Below are 20,278 nucleotides of genomic sequence, written 5' to 3' on the forward strand. Positions count from 1 at the left end.
TAGGAAGCCTCTCAGCCCACCTGCCTTTCCTTTGTCCCAGGATGTGGATCCCATCCTCCTCAAGTGGGTGGAATCTCAGTCTCTCAAGCACTCTGTCTGTCCCAGCTTCCCAACTTCACCAACTTCCAGATCACCACACAATGTAGGTTTGAGTTCCAAAGCAGACCTCCAGGGCTGGGTGTTCAGCAGTTCTAGGCTTCCACCCCTGGTCTGCTCTGTTTCTCTTCCTCCTGCCAGTGAGCTGGGATGGGGCAAGGGTTTGGGTCCCGCTGGATCAAGGCTTCGGCATGTTACCCTGTTTCCTGAGGTCTGCTCTGTTCATGAGGTCTGTGTGCAGTCTGGTTCAGCCTTCTTTCCTGTTGCTGTTTTAAGATTAGTTGTATTAACTATATTTTCATACTATATGTAGTTTTGGGAGGAGTTCTGTGTGTCACCTCTCATGCTGCTATCTTGAATCCTCTGTGTAAAATGAGTTTGTTTTATTGTATTTAAATATATCTCAGTAAAGTAGGTTTTGAAAGGTATGTCTTAAATATGAAGATAAAGAATTAAGCTTAAAATTAGTCATATACTTGGGTTTTCTTTTTTTCTTTTACTTTTACCTGAAGATGGGCATAACCAGAATCTACTTCATGATCTTCAGAGATACTTAATCATCCAGAAGAGGGCAATCTTATTTATACGGAAGATAAATAAACTATATATCTCATAATTATATGGATGTGATAAAAAAAGGACTTATCTACTATTTGCTGGTTGCTAGTCAGGAGAAATATGCTCATAGGCTCGGAACAATGGCTTTACAATAAGAAACAGGTTATTTGTCATTATGTATTAAATCGCTTTACTTACTCTGATGTAGTAAAGTCTGTTCTTTTATATTTTATATAGATCCATGTTCAACTAAAATTATGTAAATAAAATCACTATCTAAAAGGGCTTATGTCTGATGCAGAAATCATTACACAATTATTAGAATAACTTTTTAAGGATGAAATATGTGTTTATGTCGACTGCCTGTGCTTTTCACAACCCAGAAAAGTCATGTCATTAATAAAATATAATCACTATTCTATTAGTTTAATATATCTTTCACTTATAGGGAAATTTAACAGATGTGAATTCTCAGAATTTACATGAACAATGACCAGTTCAGTATAAAATAGGGATATTTTAAGTCAGTGACCATGAGATTAAGTTAAATTGATTAAGAAAGGGTGAGATACTGTGCTCTGAGAATTATTCAGTGGAATTTGATGTCGTTAAATGATTTTAAATGTGCAGCATAATTTCAGCTAGATCAGAGATTATGAATTGAGTTTTGCTGTTGCATAGATAATTAAAATAACCACATTAAAAGTAATAGCACACATTCTGATGTTAAACCATTTGGGTTGATCAGGCTTTACCTGTTAACTGGTCAAGCTTGGAAGTTATTTAAAATTTCTGTATTTCTGTTTCCTTTTCCATAAATTGGGATAGTGATAAGTAGTCCATCCCATAGACTTGTTAATGCAGATTCAATGAGTTAATATTCTCACTGTGCTTAGAACAGTGCCTAGCACATGTGCACAGCTTTCATATTACTTATTTTGGTATTGTTTTTATTGGACATTAACATAATTTACAGTGGGAAATTTTGAGGGTACTAATAAGAAAGGTTGTCATAGAAGAAAAAGAACTCTGTTGTTGGGAGAAGATATAATATGGTTTATATACTGTGGACTGGGTATTATAAGACGTAAGAAACAGAGGGTAGGAATTCTTTTCTGTATTGTTCGTTGACATAGGCAAGTATCCAAATACAACCTGGCATATAGAAGTCAATAAATGCTCATTGCATTGAATTGAACTGAATGTACAGAGTGGTTACATCATATCCAACACTTGTAAAAGTTAAATGTTCAGTTATATCTTAAAAGTTGTAACTAAACATGCAAAATATGTATAAATGGTACTTGAAAATGTTTCATGAAATAGGAAATCTGCTTAAATTAGGTAAATTTTTGGAAGGAGAAAGGGCTATAAAATGTCTTGATAAGTCCTTGGGATCTGATAGGACAAAGAGAAGGTTTCAATACTTGATATTAGATGAGAAAAAATGCAAAGAATTGGAAAAACTCTAAAGGAGAAAAACTTTTATTAATCAATGAATTCCTGGGTTGTACCCTATGGGGAAACATGTCAAAGTGAAACTTGCACAGTTAAACTTGGCAAAGTTTGGTTCCATCTTTCCCACTTCCTTTTTTCCAATTTGCTTACCTAGAAGATGACCAATAAGAATGGAGTGTTCCTCAGTAATTACAGTGAAAACTGAACTGTATATCTTTGCTTGAACCTCCACTTAATAGCTTGCTTTGAAGTCATGGGGACATCTTTTCATAAGAGCAGAGCCTTCCGATAAGACCCCATATTCTTTCTTTCAAGGGAAATAATGTACCTTCTTCAACATCACAGCTGAGGGTCCTTATCTATTGTTTGATGAGTGGATGCATTATGTTGGTTATTAGGCAAGGCAATATCATGTGATTCTGTTGAGTTGGGTGTGATAGTCAATATGTAAAGTAACTTTACTGCATTATTTAACCTTCTCTATTCTACCATCAGTCTCTTTTTCCTGAGATGCATAATTTCACTTTTAAGTTATCATAAATTATTGTTAAGATCATGGAGATTAATTTGCAAGATTGACTTACAGGGTAAACTGTATTTTCATAACTCAGCTAAGGTAAAGAGAGATACTCTGGCTGTGAATAATTCTCTATTCAAAATGCTTTTGTGCATTCAGACAAAATGCCTAGATTTCCAACGTCGAGTATTGTAAGCCTATAATTTGTCAGATATGCATGTATCTGGGTTTTGATGAGCTCCAGTCAGGATGGCATAAACATATAATGCATGTAGCTATCCAGGTTAAGTGTTTTCATCCAATTGGTGTCCTACTTCAGAGTGCATGAAATAGCACAATGCATAGGAAAAAATAAGCTGGAGTGAAGTAATAGAGCTGGAAGGAAACAATACCTGAGGAATAGTGAAATGTTTTTGGTGTGCTGCAATGGAAGATAAACTAGAATTTGATCAATAAGCAATCTTAAAGGCCACTTCTAAAAATGCTCATCTTACAGCTGCACTTAAAATAATAACAAAACTCATTTTGAAATCCCTGGAGTATTTTTACCTTTGTGGCCTATAAAATAAGAAAGGAAATAATTCAAACTATGTCAGTGATGCAGTGAAGTAAATATAAAATAACTGAAAATATAACAATAGAATGGTATACATTAAATTAGTTGCTCCTCCCCAGTAGCACGAGTATAGAGCTATTAACCATAAATTGCAATGGAATTACCTATTGGATGATGTTAACCCCTAATATGAATAGATTTTTAAAGCTATTTCTCAAAGTGACTGCCGTTATTTATTCCTAAAGAAAACTGGATCTATTACTAAGCATTGGAAACTGTTTTTTTTTCCTTCAGGTTAAGGTAAATTCACAGGGAAAATTTCTCAGAAGGTTCATAGTTTACTTGAAAATCAAGTCCAAATGCAGAATCCCAATTAAATGTTAACTATGATAGTTTTTTAAAAAATTTAAACTAGTACAGAATTTAAACTAGCAATGTATTTGTAATGAAAATTGAACACTTCCGTATGTTGTGAAAAAGTGAAGAATGGAATCATCAAATATTATAAAAGAAAATAGTACCAAAAGAGATATTTTAAACATTGCCACCAAAAAAAGTCTGTGTGCATTTACATAGATATATAAAAATTTTTTCATAAATATTAATGTATATTTGTATATGTACATACTATATATGATAGTAATCATATATATAGTCAGGTGGAATAATGTTAAATATTTTAAGAGGAAACTATAAAAAGAGCGAAAGGAAGGATAAGCGAGCCTCCTTATCTTTAGGCTTAACACACTGTTATTTCATATTGGTTCACTAATTCTGTAGCCTGTCTGGATAAGTAAGCAGCTATAATATGTCTTTGATCTCATGTTATAACCCAAATTCCCTTTTTAAAAAACATGGTCTAATACAAGCCAGAATATATTTGACAGTATTTCATAAATCTCTGATAAATTTTAAGTAAGAGTTTGTTTATTTCAACATGTACCTTACTGGTGGTTGAACATAGTGTGATGTTTGTGGCAGCCTTTAAATTTTAGAATTATCATATTTCTTTGAAACAGGCAGCACATGTTTATTAAATGAGTATTGACTTAGGCCTGTGTGTTTTGAATGGTTGAGTTTGCAGAGTATTTGGAGACTTTAAGAGTGAAAAGGTAATATATGTTGCATCTCTGAAATTTTAATGTCTATTTGCATTATTCAAACAGTGCGTTCAGTTTAATTCTTTTGACTATCAAATAAAGAAATACTTTATTGTATTATTAGTATCCTGGTTGTTTTCATTATTATTAAGTAACAGAAAATTCCCAGAGGCAGTGGAAAACCCAAAACTCAGTATAAATAAATGCTAAGCAGTAAGATTTACAATAACAGTGAGTAAATACAAAGATCAGCAGCTGGTTGATACAGATGGCCAATAAAATGTTGGAATGTCCAAAACTTAAACATAAGGGATGGCAGTGGGAGGCAGGTAGTGATTAGATATGTGATCTCTGAGATTAGCTTTTAGTTTGGGTAGAATTATTAGAATATTTTCTCTTCCACCAGAAATTCTCTCCATGAAAAATAATTATTAAATTTTTATATTTCACATTATGGTGCCTCTTGCAATCAATTTACATCAGTTTATTTTGATGGTCTCAAATTATTGTTGGAGCTTCTGAAAAATTTAAAAATCAAGTAACCCTTTAGGTAATAGGACATTTTAATCTATTATTTGAGAGCTAAATTGAAGAATTGATATAATTGTATTTTTCTGAATTTACTGATGAAATATGCAAGCTTTTTCTCCAGGTTACATTTTATCATTCTGAAATATAAACCTTACAAATCTTCAGTAGCCACATGATGTTTTTAGCATTATAGAGACTGGAGATATTTTAACCCTACTTCAAGGAACACATTCTGATTCATATTTAAAGTAAAACAAAAAAAACTGTACTTTCATGATCCACTCTATGTGCCACACCATTCTAAACTTCCTTTTCAAGTTTTTATATTCCCCCAGCCCTAGTCACCACCTCACATCTGAGTGCCTACGTATATATGATACCTTAACATACCTTATTCCATGATATATGACAATGATATCTAATCCATCTTTGGCCCTAAGATATCCCTGCAATAATTTTCTCTATTTCTTGATATTGTGCCATTAAGGATAATCACTAAGCCGGTCAGCCCCATGCCCAACATCAAGAGGAGAGTACCAAAATGAAACAGTATCTTTGTAAAAACCAACTAACAATGACAAAAAACAAGCAACCTTTTTGACAGCAGAATGTCTTGAGACAAGAAGAAATGCATGTTATCATCACTTCACCTATAGTGATTTCCAAAATGTGCTGTATGCCAGAGATACATAAATATTTCATTGGGTGTGGAAATTTTTCTCTATTTTTTTACCTTACATTAAATGTTCTGTTTTTGGTTTGCTGTAATACCTATATTGATCATCAACAAATAAACATAATTTATTACAGATACCTGCTTATACATTTTTTAATTGAAGAACTTGAGCAAAAAGGAAAATATTGACAACCTTTAGGAAAATATATAGGAAGTTAAAGTAAAATTCAATGCAGAGAAAACAGTGGGTTAAGTGCTAGAGTGGTTTAACTGCCAATTTTTTCATTTATGTAGGGACTCCACAAAAGCTCTCATATACCTTCATAAACTGTTTTATCAAGAGGAAACAGATGGCATGATTCAAGCAAGTAGCCAAGGAGAATGTAATACAAGGGCTATTTACAAAAGAGTCAACAGAATTTAGATAAAGCAACAAGGGATGGTTGTGCATTGCAGCCGGTAACTAGGGGTTAAGTCATCACTACTCCCAAACCTTGAAGGGGAGGAAGCAATTGCCGGAACTCATAAAAATACCTCTATGCACAGGGTATTTTTGACAGAGGCTGTGACCTTTAGTTTGGGAACAAAGCCAGTTTGTGACTAATTTGCAGGGAAGAACCAAGGGAGTAAATGTGACTTTTGTCCTGAAACCCAAGCATTTACAGGTTCCTCCCATTGGACAGATGCAATCTGGAGCAAAGAAGAAAGCATCAAGACATAGCCATAGAGGTAATCCCCCTGGGGCATAGTTTGAGAAAGATAGGAGTGGAGTGTGGATCTGGAGAAATAAATTAACAATTCCTTCATTCTACTTCTCTTAGCATCTTGTTCAGATGAAAAATATGTGTCCTTAATACAACGGATACACGAATCCCATCAACTACCATATCCTCATGAATTGATGTCAGTTCAGTTATGTCCCCAAACAAAATCCCAACCTCAGTTCTCTTTACATAATCTAGAAACAAGTGGGGAAAGGAATTCTTAATTAACATAAAATATAGCTGCTGTACTCTCATGACTCATATATCTACTCATCAGTACTCATGTAGTATTCATGAGGTCTTAGATGCTAATAATATATTCCTTTAGCTCTACCCATTCCATGTATATGCTAAGCTCTGTTAGTAACTAGTCTATGTAGTATTCTTTACCTGGTGGATTGATCCTATGGTGTAAGCCTTTGATTAGTTCTGCGTTTACTGGGTTGCTTCATAATTCCATTACCCAGCCAACTATAGAAAAGAGACACTCCAGAGAATTATAAAGTGAGACTCCCCTCTAGGTTCCACAAATAGTTTTCCTTGCCTCCACTGTGTGGCAGCAATCTAATTGCCTATTGGTAAACAATACAATCACCAGAAGCCTTAATGTAGTTCCTTTCTCTGCCAGTAAATTCAACAGCTTGTGAAGCTCCTGATGGCCAGAGGAAAGACTCAATTTCCAGTTTAACAGAGCCATAATTGTATTCTGTAGTGGAACCATTTCCCTTTGGGAACTAGTACCTTTCTATCCCTAAAGCCCAAGGTGGTGGAGATAGAAAACAAATATTGCTTCAATGAGTTATTTGATGAAAAGGGGCCACTCTCACATCCTTCTTGGGTTCCTGGACCTGTGCATTATGTCTGGAGGAGAGATGACAGATACACTTAATACTGGTTTGAGGTGTACAGCATCTTGTGGGACAGCTTTCCAAATCCACAAGGTTTTGTTTCCCAAATGATGATACAGCGGTCTTTAGCAGATCATTCCACTCTAGCTGCTTCTAGATTCTGAGACCAGTGACTTCTATAGATGAGCTCATGGTCACATTCCTTTTGCCATAAATTATTTCCCCTGGTCCGAGGTGAGATTATGTCAAAATCCAAGTAAAATAACAATTCTGTAAGTCTACAAAAGGTGGAGCTGACAGAATTGTGGTCAGAGAAGACAGATCTCAGATATCTGTCTTTCCCTGTAAGAAAACATGTTTCTCCAAAATGATGAAAAGGGTTCAATAGAATTGACCTCACGCCAGATAGTCAAGAATGGCGCCATATGGATGGTGCCATATGAATGGCGCCGTATGAATGGCTGTGTGCTGTTTTCTGCCATGGGCGAGTTGGGTGGCCATAAGCATATCAGGTGTGGTGTGGTGAGAAGTTCGTGTTATCAAACCTGTACATAGTCATCACCTGTGTTAGCCTAGCCTATAAGCATCTCTCTCATTGAAAAAGCACTGCTTCAACTGGAAAAAGAGACTGACAGTTGTAGGAAGAATAATTTTGTCTATCTGATTATTGAGAGGCTCCTTTGCAGTGGAAACCCTCTTTGGAAGATTACCTAGGACATGAATAATACCCATCTTTTATGCCCTTTTCAAGCGGACCATTCGCAACTCCTCCATCAGAGCTCCTTGTCATCAGTTCGCCAATCTTGTTCTCTTAAACTCCTTACCAGCTTCCCAGCCTGGTAGCTACTGCTCATAAACTCGTGTAGATTCCTATTCCTCAATCTATTTCTCCCTTCGCACAGTATTGCGTCACTTCCTCTGTGACTTTCTGACTGATGGGAGGATTTCCTTTCACCCACTGACTTTCAGGACGACCCCTCAGTAGGGCTGTAAAGAAGCAGCTTCTAGCAGGTGCTGGCATAAAGGGCAGATTCCTGTTGAATCTAGGATTCTACTTTTCCTTCCTTCATTAACTGGGCAGAGGGCACGCCCCAGGAACTTATAGTTGGGAGTGAGAAACCCAACCCTCAGCAGCTGCACAGAGAGGTCACCAGGGAAGAAAAGAGTCCAGCCTTATCCATTTCCTGTCCCCGAAGCCCTGTCAGTGTCTCCCCAGGCAGAAGGCCCAGGGCAGGGGGGCCTGGCTGATGCAGATGTAGAGGTTAGCAACCTGGGACACAGAGCAGCTGGAGGTGGTGCAGAGTCGAGGCCTGGCCGGCCACACAAAAAGCAGTCAGCACAACTGCCATCAGCAAAGCTTTTGATCCAGCAGTAGGTTTAATTTTATGACTTAAAACATTAGAAGTTACTTGAGATGATCCATATTCCTGCTCACACTTAATCCAGTATTTTTGTATACTTTTTAACTGCAGACTTCTGTGACAGATGGTTCTTTTACTTCTGACATGGACTCAGAAATCTACTGAGTAATAATAATTCCCTCACATTTTCTGTGACTAATATTAGTTAATGAATTTTGAGCATTAATAGACATTTTATGCAGCTTTATAATAAATAAAATGACACATTCAGAAATTATTTTTAAAATATCTACTTCCTCAATTAGATGTATGGTCAATGAATGCAGTGCTCTTTTTTTTTTTTTTGGCCAAAGTAGGTATATTTTTGCAAACTCGATGAATCATATGTGTGATGATAAATCAAATACTGAGTGTATATGACTGTGTTATCTTAGGAACAATTTTAATGAATGTCGGGTTATATAAGGAACTTCTTTTAAATGTCCACTGTTCAACTTGAGATGTGTCCTTACAAAGGGCTTTCCAAAGATCTGGCAACCAAAATTTTGTTTCCAAAGATTTTTTTTTGGCAGTGCAGGCAGAAACAGGGGGATGGGATTTTTATTTAAAGCTGAACTAAGGCTATTGCTAGAGTCATTGCAAGATGAGGGCCTTTTAAATACTTTTAATGAGGAAGCTCATTCTTAATGCAGAAGGAAATCATTTCATATTTCAGCATGATTTTATTACCTTAGTGAATACTTTAAAAATCAAGCCAGTTGTTTCCAGGAAACATTTATGACTGTAACATGTGCCAAACAACCTCTTACTGTGTATAAGAGTAGCATTGGCTTAATAGATGCATAGATGTTTTATAAGGATGATTGCGAGAGGCAAGTGAAAAATGTTATAATAATAAAGGAATTTACTTTTCCCTAAACCTTTGCTCCTTGTCCTTGCTCAACTGCTAAATGTTTTCCTTTTCTGTAAATTGCAGCAAAGGTCCTATGAGGAACTGTCCTGCTAGAACAAACCATAATTCTTTACGGGTTCTCATCTACAAGCTTGTCTCCTTATGTACATAAACAAGCTTCCCTATTTTCAGCAACTCCACTCAACAGTGATCCTTTCTTTTTCATGCCCCCAACATCTACTGACTTCACTTTGCACCTGTCACTATAAAAACAAAGTTCTGTCTGTCTTCACTCAAGTCAGATTTTGTATTAATATGAAGCTGAATTCACCCTGTTAGGCAATGTTGAACCGATTCAGAAAATACAGATAATTCGAAAGACTATAGAAGCTCCTCTAGTTTAACGAAACACTTGTGATCTTGATTGGTAACAATTTCATACATATCACGTAACAATATTTTTATAGGAATAGGATTATTTTGTAACATTGTTTCATGATCCACTATTTCACTTAAGTATAATACCTTCCACATCATTAAATATTTTTCCATAGTATAATTACTGCATAGTTTTCATTTTATGGATATAGCACATTTGATGCAGAATTTTAGAGGGAGGAAAGGGGAGAGGGGAGAGAGAATATACATTTATTTTTGCATGCCTGTACAAACACATAATAATACTTTAATCATCTGTGCAGGTAAAACTTTGGACATACCTTTATCTTCTGTAGAATATATTCTTTTTAAAGAAGAATTTTTGAATAATTTATAAGCTATGTATTATTTTCTTGTACAGAATCTTATAGGAAAGTGTGATGCGAGCATCCAGGGTGCTACATATACATGTGCACTGGCATATACCATTCCATTTAAATGACAATATGAACTTATTTAAATGTTTTATAGAAAACAAATTATGAACAAGAAAGGCAGAGTAAACTGCTCTGTGATTGTAAGGCTAATCGCTGCTGATATTTAAGCAGCCATACTTTGTACTGAGTTATCATTAAGAATCATTTGTAATAGTTATACAAACTATTATTAAAAGTTACTATTGGGAATGAAAATAGATTAATCACATACTCACTTTATTTAAATGGTGGTTTCTTTATCCACTAAGGATTTTATTTGTGGTCTAATTAAAATGTCTCATGGCCATAACCTCCACACATTTTAGTTATGTGTCATTATCAGTAAAAGTATTTAACCTTTACTACCATATATAAATTTATTTATAATGTGTACATATATTATTCTCAGCTCAAATATTCTATACTAGTTAGTACCAATCTCTAACATAAAAGAAAACTATAAAGTAGAGATTTTACATTTTTAAAAAAATACTGCAATGGATAATTTTATGGAGAAAACCTCTATTTTAATTACACTGTTCATTATTCTTTTGATAGAAGAACTAGATTGTCTCAAAATTTCATTCTACTTTTTTTCCATGTATTCACTGAATGAACAGTATATTCATTACAGTCAAACACTGGGCTGAATCAGAGGCAGAATGAATGCACTGGTGAATTTTCCTAGACTACAGAGGAAAGAACAAAGTGCATTGATAAAAATAACACTACAGATAGGTCCAAAATCTTAGTCAGTGAGCAAAATAGAGCTGTTTTTCTCCATGCAGATTGTTTAATGGCTATACCTGGTCAGCCAGTGTCCCTAGTGGTGATTCAGATGCTGTGTTACTGCCTTCTTTTGATGTCTTTACCATTTTCAATACATGATGTCCAGTGTTGCCACAGCAAGGCCATGGGCATGGACAAACATACACGGGGAGTTTTTGTGGGCCAGGCCTGGACTTGGCTCTTATTATTTCTATCCTCATTTACAACACAGCACTTAACTGCAGGGCAGCCTGGGAATGTTGTATGGCCTCTAGGAGGAAGAGAAATGGGTTAGTTCAATAGTTAGACTCTATGCCATAACATGTAAACAGGTAGTGGTAATAGTTTTATAAAAGGGAGAATGCAACTAAGTAAAAGAGCTATAAGATCATAAAGGAGAGAACAGTCACTTTTTTCTGGAAGTTGCAATTGGTGAACAGAGATTTTTTTCAGTCATCAGAGATAGAAGGACCTTCCTGGCCAAAGGGATGTATAGAAAGTCATCAAAGGAGAAAAAGAATAATTCCAATATAGCCTCATGGCTATAACACAATTTCCTCATTAAATTTCCACCACTTCTTCAAGACACATTTTCAGACAGATTTGCAAAGATATATACATAAAGAAGAATATTAACTGAATCATGGTTTATAACAGAAATTACTGAAGTGACACAAATGTTCAATGAAAAATGATTGATTTAATAAGTGAAAGTATAGCCAAGCTATGGAATATTTTACAGCCTTTAGAAAGTAGGTATTCTCTTATTTATTTGGAAATATTTCCACAATTGCTTTATTTCATTTTATTTTATTTTTATTGAAGTATAATTCATATACAATCTTATATTGGTTTCAAGTATACAACACAGTGGTTCAACAGTTATCCACATTATTAAATCCTCACCCCCACTAGGGCAGTTGCTATCTGTCAGCATAAGAAGATGTTACAGAATCATTGGCTATATTCTCCATGCTGTACTACCATCCTTGTTACTTTTATTATGATTGAGAATTTTTGTGCCTTTTTATCCTCCCCCCCCTTTCCTCACTCCAACCCTTCTCCTGAGGTAACTAACTACCAGCCACTTCTCAGTGTCTCTGAATCTACTGCTATTTTGTTTATTTTGTTTTTGGATTCCACAAATAAGTGAAATTGTAGGTATTTGTCTCTCTGCCTGGCTTATTTCATTGAGCATAATATCCTCTAGGTCCATCATGTTGTTGCAAATGGAAGGATTTCTTTCTTTTTTATGGCCAAATAATATTCCATTGTGTATATGTACTGCATCTTCTTTATCCATTCATCTACTGATGGACACTTAGGTTGCTTCCATATCTTGGCTATTGTAAATAATGTGGCAATAAACATAGGGGTACATATATCTTTTCAGTAAACAAAACAGTGTGGTACTGGCATAAAACAGACCCAAAGATCAATAGAACAGAATAGAGAGCTCAGATATAAATTCAGGCATATATGTACAATGGGAAAAAGACTGTCTCTGCAATAACTGGTGTTGGGAAAATTGGACAGCTACATGAGAGAGAATGAAACTGGATTACTGTATAACTCCATACATAATTGCTTTTTAGACAAAAACAAACATGCATAATAATGATAATGGTAAGTAAGATAATAAAATTCAGTGTTTATGAATGATCTTATTTTAAATATATATGTTTTTTATTAGGTTACTTGATCATTCAAGCAATAGTGTCATTGATTTTGTGTTTTTTTTTATAGTGGCTACCTACGTACCCCTGTCTCTCTCTCCTCTCCATCATCTCTCTCTCTCTTTCTATCATCATCCTTTTCTTTCCTCTCTCCCTCCCTTCCTTTTTTCCTTCATCTTTCTTTCTTTTTTCATTTTAAATGAGCATGCATTCTTTCTATCATAAAAAGAATATGATTTTTATTTTAAAATTAAGTGAATGAAAATTTAAAAATCAGCATTCCCTTAGTTCTGCAGATGATCTTTCACTTAGCTAGCTGGTGAAAAATGCTACCTTATTAATATATAGCAGGAGTCACCCTCCTGGAAAGTCGTATCTAATGTCCGCTGTGCTTGATGCCATCAGTGCTTGCACTTTTTTACTGTGTAAAAGTCTTGTAACTGAAATGAATGGACAAAAATCAGAACATCTCATAGGGCCATGATAAAAAAATGAAGAAAAAATGTAATTGCCAAATGTGCCAGATTTATAAAGTTATATATAGTTCTTTTTCAAAGGATAGTAAATGAATTGCTATTTGTTTATACATTAAACAGAATAAATTTGGTTAATACATGAAACTATGTATTGTAATATTAATACTATAATACTGATATTCTATTAGAAACAATTAATTGTTATTTCTAGTAGAAGCAGGCCAAAGGAATTCTATAAAGAGTTCCGTTATGTTAACAATAATTGCCTTTGATGAACTGACTGTCTTTAGATTGTCAAAAGAGCATGGCCTGGGGATTGCTGAGAGGAGGGCAAAATTGTCTGGTTGATGGAAGGGTCATCCAAGTGCTGGTGGGATTTCCTCATCTTCTGACTCCACTGCTAACACATTTATGATTGACAAGACAAAAAGTGTTGTCTTAGAAAAAGTGATTTATCAGCAATGAAGTATGAATATTCAAAGATGAGAGAGACTAAATGTCAAGGTTTAAATTTATTACAGTTGACAAATTGGAAGTGATAAAAGTGAGATAAGAACTACAGTGTCACTGAAAATAAATATCTTAAAGGCAAATATACAGAAATTAACAACTGAGAAAATCTGAAGACAGAAATACAATTTGAAGTAATATCTTGGAAAGAATGGCACATGGAATAGCATTTAGATTTTGGTTCAATATGATGCTTTTACCAACTTACTTCATATGGTATTGTGTTCTTTAGCAGAATAAGATCATTATATTAAAATCAGCTCAAGAACTTTCTTTACTCAATTTTTTTCCTAGATATATCTAGGAAATATTTATCATTGTTTCGTCTCTCTTTTGTCAGATAGACAATGCTTCTTGTTAATGGGGCATTTCTGCAATTGAAAAACTGTTCATGATGCAATGTACATAAGCAAATAATACAGTTAATATGTAGTGTTCTTTTTGATTAGTCAGTTGGTTTGTTTATATTTTTATGTTTCAATGGCTATCGCCTTTACAATGGGAGATCTAAGATTAAAATGAATCTCTTCAAATCTTTACAGCATGCACTATGCTCAATAAAGGAAAGATTATATATAATAGTTATGCTTTTATACCTCTACAAACTTTACAGTGTAATTTTAGATAAAATTATTTATTATCTTAGTGATTTCACCATATAATCAGGAAAATATAATTTAAAGCATAGTATATTATTTTTTCCGTCCACACTTGCTTTGGAATTGAGATATTTTCATTCATTTTCACATCAGTAATCAAGAAATCATAATGTAGATTCTGTTGCCTTCTTAATTATATTTGTCTATGAGAATAGAAAAGTAGTTCAAATACTTTAATTACTATTATTTTGGGATTTTTTTAGTTTGGATGTTAGAGAATATATTTTGTGAATATGTGGGTGGTCTTTTTTTTTTTCTTTAAGTTCTATTGAGATAAGTCAACGGGTGAGAGAAAAAACAGGCATTGCTTTTATTTATTTATTTATTTATTATTTTGGTATCATTAATATAAAATCACATGGACAACATTGTAGTTACTAGATTCCCCTCATTATCAAGTCTCCACCATATACCCCATCATATAGGCATTGCTTACTTAATTGCTTAATCTTTTCCATTTTCTATTGATATTATTTGAAGAAACGAAGTGTTTTCTTCTAGCACGATGCATTCTTTCAGGTTAGAGCCAGAAAAAGTAAAAGGCTGGTTCAACATTATAATTAATTTATATTCTGTTTGCTTGAGCAAGGTGAAAAACAGCAATAGGTCTGCTCGTGCACAAGAAAAACAATTTATAAAATGTTAAATATGTACATTCATTAGAGGCTGTTATAGAAAAATGTATTTAACTTTGAAAAAGATACGTAACCTGAGACACATTATGTTGTTATCTATTCTCCACAATGAAAGTGAAAATAATTAAAGTGAGTGATTATATGTGCTTTGCAACGTTGTTCTAGGTATATGGATATGGTTTATGACAATTTTAATTTTTTGATGACAATTCTATAACATGATAACACTCTTAACTACCACTGCTACATCTATAATCTTCAGAATGCTAAGCAAAGGAAACGGTCTCACTTTTGAATATATTGCAAAAGCCAAGTAGTTCTGTGTGTCTTACCTTTATTTTCATGCCCTCCAGTGTGGTAGTTGAGCCCCATGTCTTTTCCACATGGCGTAAAAGTTAATCGTCTTTGCTTCCAAGCATTGGTATCATCGTGTTAACCTTTATATTTTTCTCTGCAATGTAATGTATTTTCATCAGAGTATGTAGAGGGCATTTTAAAGAACTGTGAATGGTGAATTGTTTTCTTAATTTTTAAAAGAGCTAAAATTTTTTTGACCTCAAATTCTTTAATCATCCAGAAATTGAAAAGTTTCACCAGAAAACAACAAAAAATAATCCTATTTTTTTCTGGCATTAAGGTTGCAGACCAGAATGTGTTTCAAGAAAAAAATAAATAAATATATATATGGTATGTACATAAAATATAATATATAAAATATCCATGGCCAATAGCTATCACGTAGCCTGATTCTGTTATTTACTTGAGAACTGGAAGGACTCCTGAGAGAAATATAGGAATTAGATTTTAACACTTTTTGTGGAACCAAAGCTCAAAACAGAAATCCTAGAAATGGAAGGTACCTTAATGCCTACTTATGGTCAACATCTCACCAGAAGCCCAGTTTTCACCCAAAGCCACACTCTAACTCCACTGGCATTACAGACCATAAGCTTACTAACTCCCAACATAAAATATTACTGTTAGAATTTTGTTTCTTAAATTGAGTAAAATGTATTTTCTCATAAAGTTCCTGCTATCATTTCTATTTTTGCTTTTAAAGACTCTTCAGAACGTTTCTTTAGGTGACACGTTTTTAAGTAGTTTGAGGTGGGATACACGCATCTTTTTTCATTTTGAATGTTTCCATTTTTTTTTATAAATGAGAGGATTTCCAGGTCAAGCCCCATCTTGATACCCATTTTTGATGGTTCTTCAAGATGTCTATTCTCTTTTGCAGTTTGGCCTATCCCATTCCAAAGTCAGGATCATCTTGCAAAGAGAATAAACTGGATAATCAACTATATATTAGTACTAGTAATACCAGGCTTGAAGTTTTATAACTGTGAAGGTCAAGTGAGAGGAAAGTTTCCTTATGTTCTACTTTTGAGGCTATTCTTATATTATTTTAGGATTTTTATTTGTATGAAATGTCATCAGTTACAAATTATTTTCACATGAATTGTATTTTCAAAAATTTTTACACTATTTTAAGGTAATCTGGGTCCAAATATTTGTCCTTTAAAAGTATGTGGGAACTAAATTCAGTAAAGCTATTGTGTCAGGCACTGTAACATAGCGAAACATGGGAAGAGTAAAGACCAAAACCATGTTCCTTTCCCTTTAACCTAATTTAATGTCATTATGAGTAAATTAAGGGTATGTTAGGAATGACTGAACTTTTCATTATTACATGTTAACATACATACATATATATGTACTCATGAACCCCTGCACACACACACACAGATTAAAACATGTATTTTAGAACTAGAAGGGGTATTAGTGTAGTGATAACTTGGAGGAAATTATAAGAACACTAACCTTTATATGGAATCCCAACTTCTCTTAAGAGAACATTGCTGTGAAGTTCCAGTTAGGGAGCACATAATATCCAAATACAACCTGACATTTGAAATTATATATCAGCATTATGGAAGTTCTTTTTACTTATTTGAAACTGTTTTGACAAAGGAACCAAATTGCAGTGCGGATAAAGTGTTATTAACCTTGCTTGCTTTTATAAAGATGTCATAGACATAAATATGTGAAATATCAAAACATTCAACAATTGTATATGAAAATAAATTAATCTTTATTTTGCACAGTTTGGTCTGCCGAGTGCTCAACTTCCTATTTCTCTAATGACTACATTGATTATGCATGCAATAGAGAAGTTTTAAGTTTGGTATTTTGTATTGCTTAATTATCAAGTCTTAATGATAAGTCAGATTATATATAATATGTCTAGACATAAAAGACAACATACAACAGTGAGATAACGAATTAAAATAGGTCATTTCATTAGCATAGTATATGGTTTGTAAGTAAGCAATAAGAACTTGATGATTATATTTTTAAGCCAGTATTAAAATAATAGACTTTAGAATCTAAGCCAACATGAGTTTATTTATTCAGTTCATTATCTGTGTGTTTGTATGTGTGTGTGTGTACCTGTGTGTGTCTTACAGCTGTTATTTCAAGAAACCAAGAAGGTCCAGGAGAAATGGGAAAAGCTGTGCTGATTCCTAAAGATGACCAGGAAAAAATGAAAGAACTGTTTAAAATCAATCAGTTCAACCTTATGGCCAGTGATCTGATTGCCCTTAACAGAAGTCTACCGGATGTAAGATTAGAAGGGTGAGTTTACATGTGCCATATAATCTTATACATTAGTAATATTCCATATTTCATAATATCTCAGAAATTCAGTTAACTCAGATTATTTCAATTCTTTAACTATGTGGTTCTGAATATAGCAGGAACATACTGTGCATGCCTATGATGAGAAATATAAACTATTACCTTCTCTGACAGAGTAAGATATTTTACTCGAAAAGACATTGCAAAATACAAAAAGCCTAACAGATTTTTCTTCATGAGATGTTTTTTTGTTTTGCTTTGCTTTACCTTGCCAAATACAAAGTAAACATGCTCTTTGATAATTTGCTTGCCTGCATAGAAAGCTTTTAACAGTCTGCTTGTTATTCTAGCATGAAAATAGCCAATTGCCTGTATGATTCTTTGACCCTTTAAAGATTATTATGGGTTCCAGCACTCTATGCTGCTATTGATAATTAGAATGCTCAGTTATCATCCACGGAAGAAATATTCACTTGGAAATAATAATGATGCTTGAAAAATGATGTTGAAAAATTCAACTTTTGATTAACTGTAACTATGCTCTAGATAGCTGAAAGTATTTAAAATGGATACAATAAAAATAAAAATATTTAGTGGCAGTATTGTTATTAGTTTATAGTCATAAAGCAAACACTTGGCACTCAGAAAAGATAGGTGCTGGGATTTTAGAAAATGTCTAACTTTACAAATATAGTCCAGTGCACACTTCTATATAAATGAAAGTTGTTCTTTTAGACATGTAATGATTTCTCTATATACAATAAAATCATAGTTAATTCAAATAAATTTTGCCACCTATAATGGGTTACATGCATTAGTAGTATCATAATGTTAACATCATATTTACTAAATATGATATTTTTCTTTCTGAATTACTTCAAATAAGACCAAAATAGATGAGCCAAAATCTTGTTGACATGTTGGGAATGGATTATCAGAGGTTTAATTGGTAACTAAATAACTGGTTTTATATAGCCTTGTATGATTTTGAAATGTTTCTCTCAAGAAACCCACAAATAACAACAAATTATTGATACTTTTGGTCACCAGCAAATGGCTAAAACATTCAAATATTACATTTGTACATTCCAAATGCCTAAATAATTTTATAGGTAGTTCTGTCCATATTTATGTATGTTTCTTTGTATATATATATAGACATGTTTGCATATTTAAAGATATACAAGAAGCATCTTCCTCTAAATAGTTTTGCACAGTTTAAATGCTATGTTTATAATGTTATAATGTTGTATATATCATTTTGTTTTGTGTATTATGTTGTCACAAAGTGGGTAAATGTGATACTTATGTATTCAGGAAAACCATGTAAATACTACTTCAAATTTTTAAAAATCTTCACTTTCAACTATCAGAACATGAATATTGTATTAGATCTGGGATGATAAAGGTAAGAATTACTTTATACAGAGCTATCACTTAAAAAAAAAGAGAGCAAAATCTTCATTGAGCTGCTGTTTAAAATATTTGTGGCCAATGGTATTTCTTCCTTCAAGAATCACTTAGTATGTTAACTAATTGAGTAATTAAGCCTTAACATATATAGTAATTCAACATTTTGAAACAGAGAATTAAAATTGCTCAGGATAAAAATTATGCAAAATGCGATATTTACTGTGCTTTTTTTAGTAAGACACCTCTTTATTAAAAGACTTGTTAAGCTTTAACCACATACTTTTTAAAAAATTGAGATATAATTGATATATAACATTATATTAGTTTCAGATGTTCAACAAAATGCTTCAACATTTGTATATGCTGTGAAATTATCACCACAATAAGTCTAGTTAAAATCTGTCATCATACAAAGTTGCAAATTTTTTTTTCTTGTGATGAGAATTTTTAAGGTTTACTTTCTTAACACCTTTCAAAAATCGAATACAATATTGTTAACCATTGTCACCAGGCTGAGCATTACGTCTCCATGATTTATTTATTTCATAACTGGAAGTTGTACCTCTTGACCCATTTCATCCATCCCAGGATTCTCTTCCCTCTGGTAAGAACCAATCAGTTCTCTGTATCCATTGGTTTTGCTTTATTTGTTCATTTGTTTTGTTTTTTCAGATTCCACATGTAAGTGAAATCATATGGCATTTGTCTTCCTCTGTTTGACTTTTTTTCACTAACCATGATATACTCAAGGTACATCCATGTTCTTAAAAATGGCAAGATTTCATCATTTTTTATGGCTGAATAGTATTCCATGGTATGTCTACCACGTGTTCTTCATCTATTCATCCACCAATGGACACTTAGGTTGTTTACATATGTGGCTATTGTAAATAATGCTGCAGTGAAGATGGGAGTGCATATATCCTTGTGATGTTTTCATTTTCTTTGGATAAACCCAGAAGCAGAATTTCTGGGTCATATGATAATTCTATTTTTAAGTTTTTGAGAAATTTCCATACTGTTTTCCATACAGTGCTTCTATGAATGTGCATTCCCACCAGCATTTCTTCACATTCTGATACTTGTTATCTCTAGTCTTTTTGACAGGTGTGAGGTGATATTTCATTGTGATTTTGATTTTCATTTCCCTGATAACTGGTGATGTTGAGCATTTTTTGGCTGTGACTTTTGGACATCAGTAAGTCTTCTTTAGAAAAATCGTATATTCTGATCCTCTGCCCAACTTTTAATTAGTTTGACTGTTTTTTATTGAGTTGTATGAGTTCTTAT

At 33.5% G+C, this 20,278-nt stretch overlaps 1 protein-coding gene across 6 annotated transcripts in view; it reads left to right on the forward strand.

Annotated features, from left to right (window-relative positions):
* GALNT13 (polypeptide N-acetylgalactosaminyltransferase 13) overlaps positions 1 to 20,278 on the forward strand; it is a 494,477-nt gene that overhangs the window by 206,716 nt on the left and 267,483 nt on the right. For all 6 annotated transcript variants that reach the window (XM_073241476.1, XM_036996088.2, XM_036996089.2 and 3 more), the window contains one exon: positions 17,404 to 17,572. In XM_073241476.1, the coding sequence (XP_073097577.1) occupies positions 17,404 to 17,572 (169 nt within the window). The remainder of the gene's footprint in view (positions 1 to 17,403; positions 17,573 to 20,278) is intronic.

Source organism: Manis javanica, chromosome 7 (genome assembly GCF_040802235.1).
Source record: "Manis javanica isolate MJ-LG chromosome 7, MJ_LKY, whole genome shotgun sequence".
In the NCBI taxonomy this organism is placed as follows: domain Eukaryota; kingdom Metazoa; phylum Chordata; class Mammalia; order Pholidota; family Manidae; genus Manis; species Manis javanica.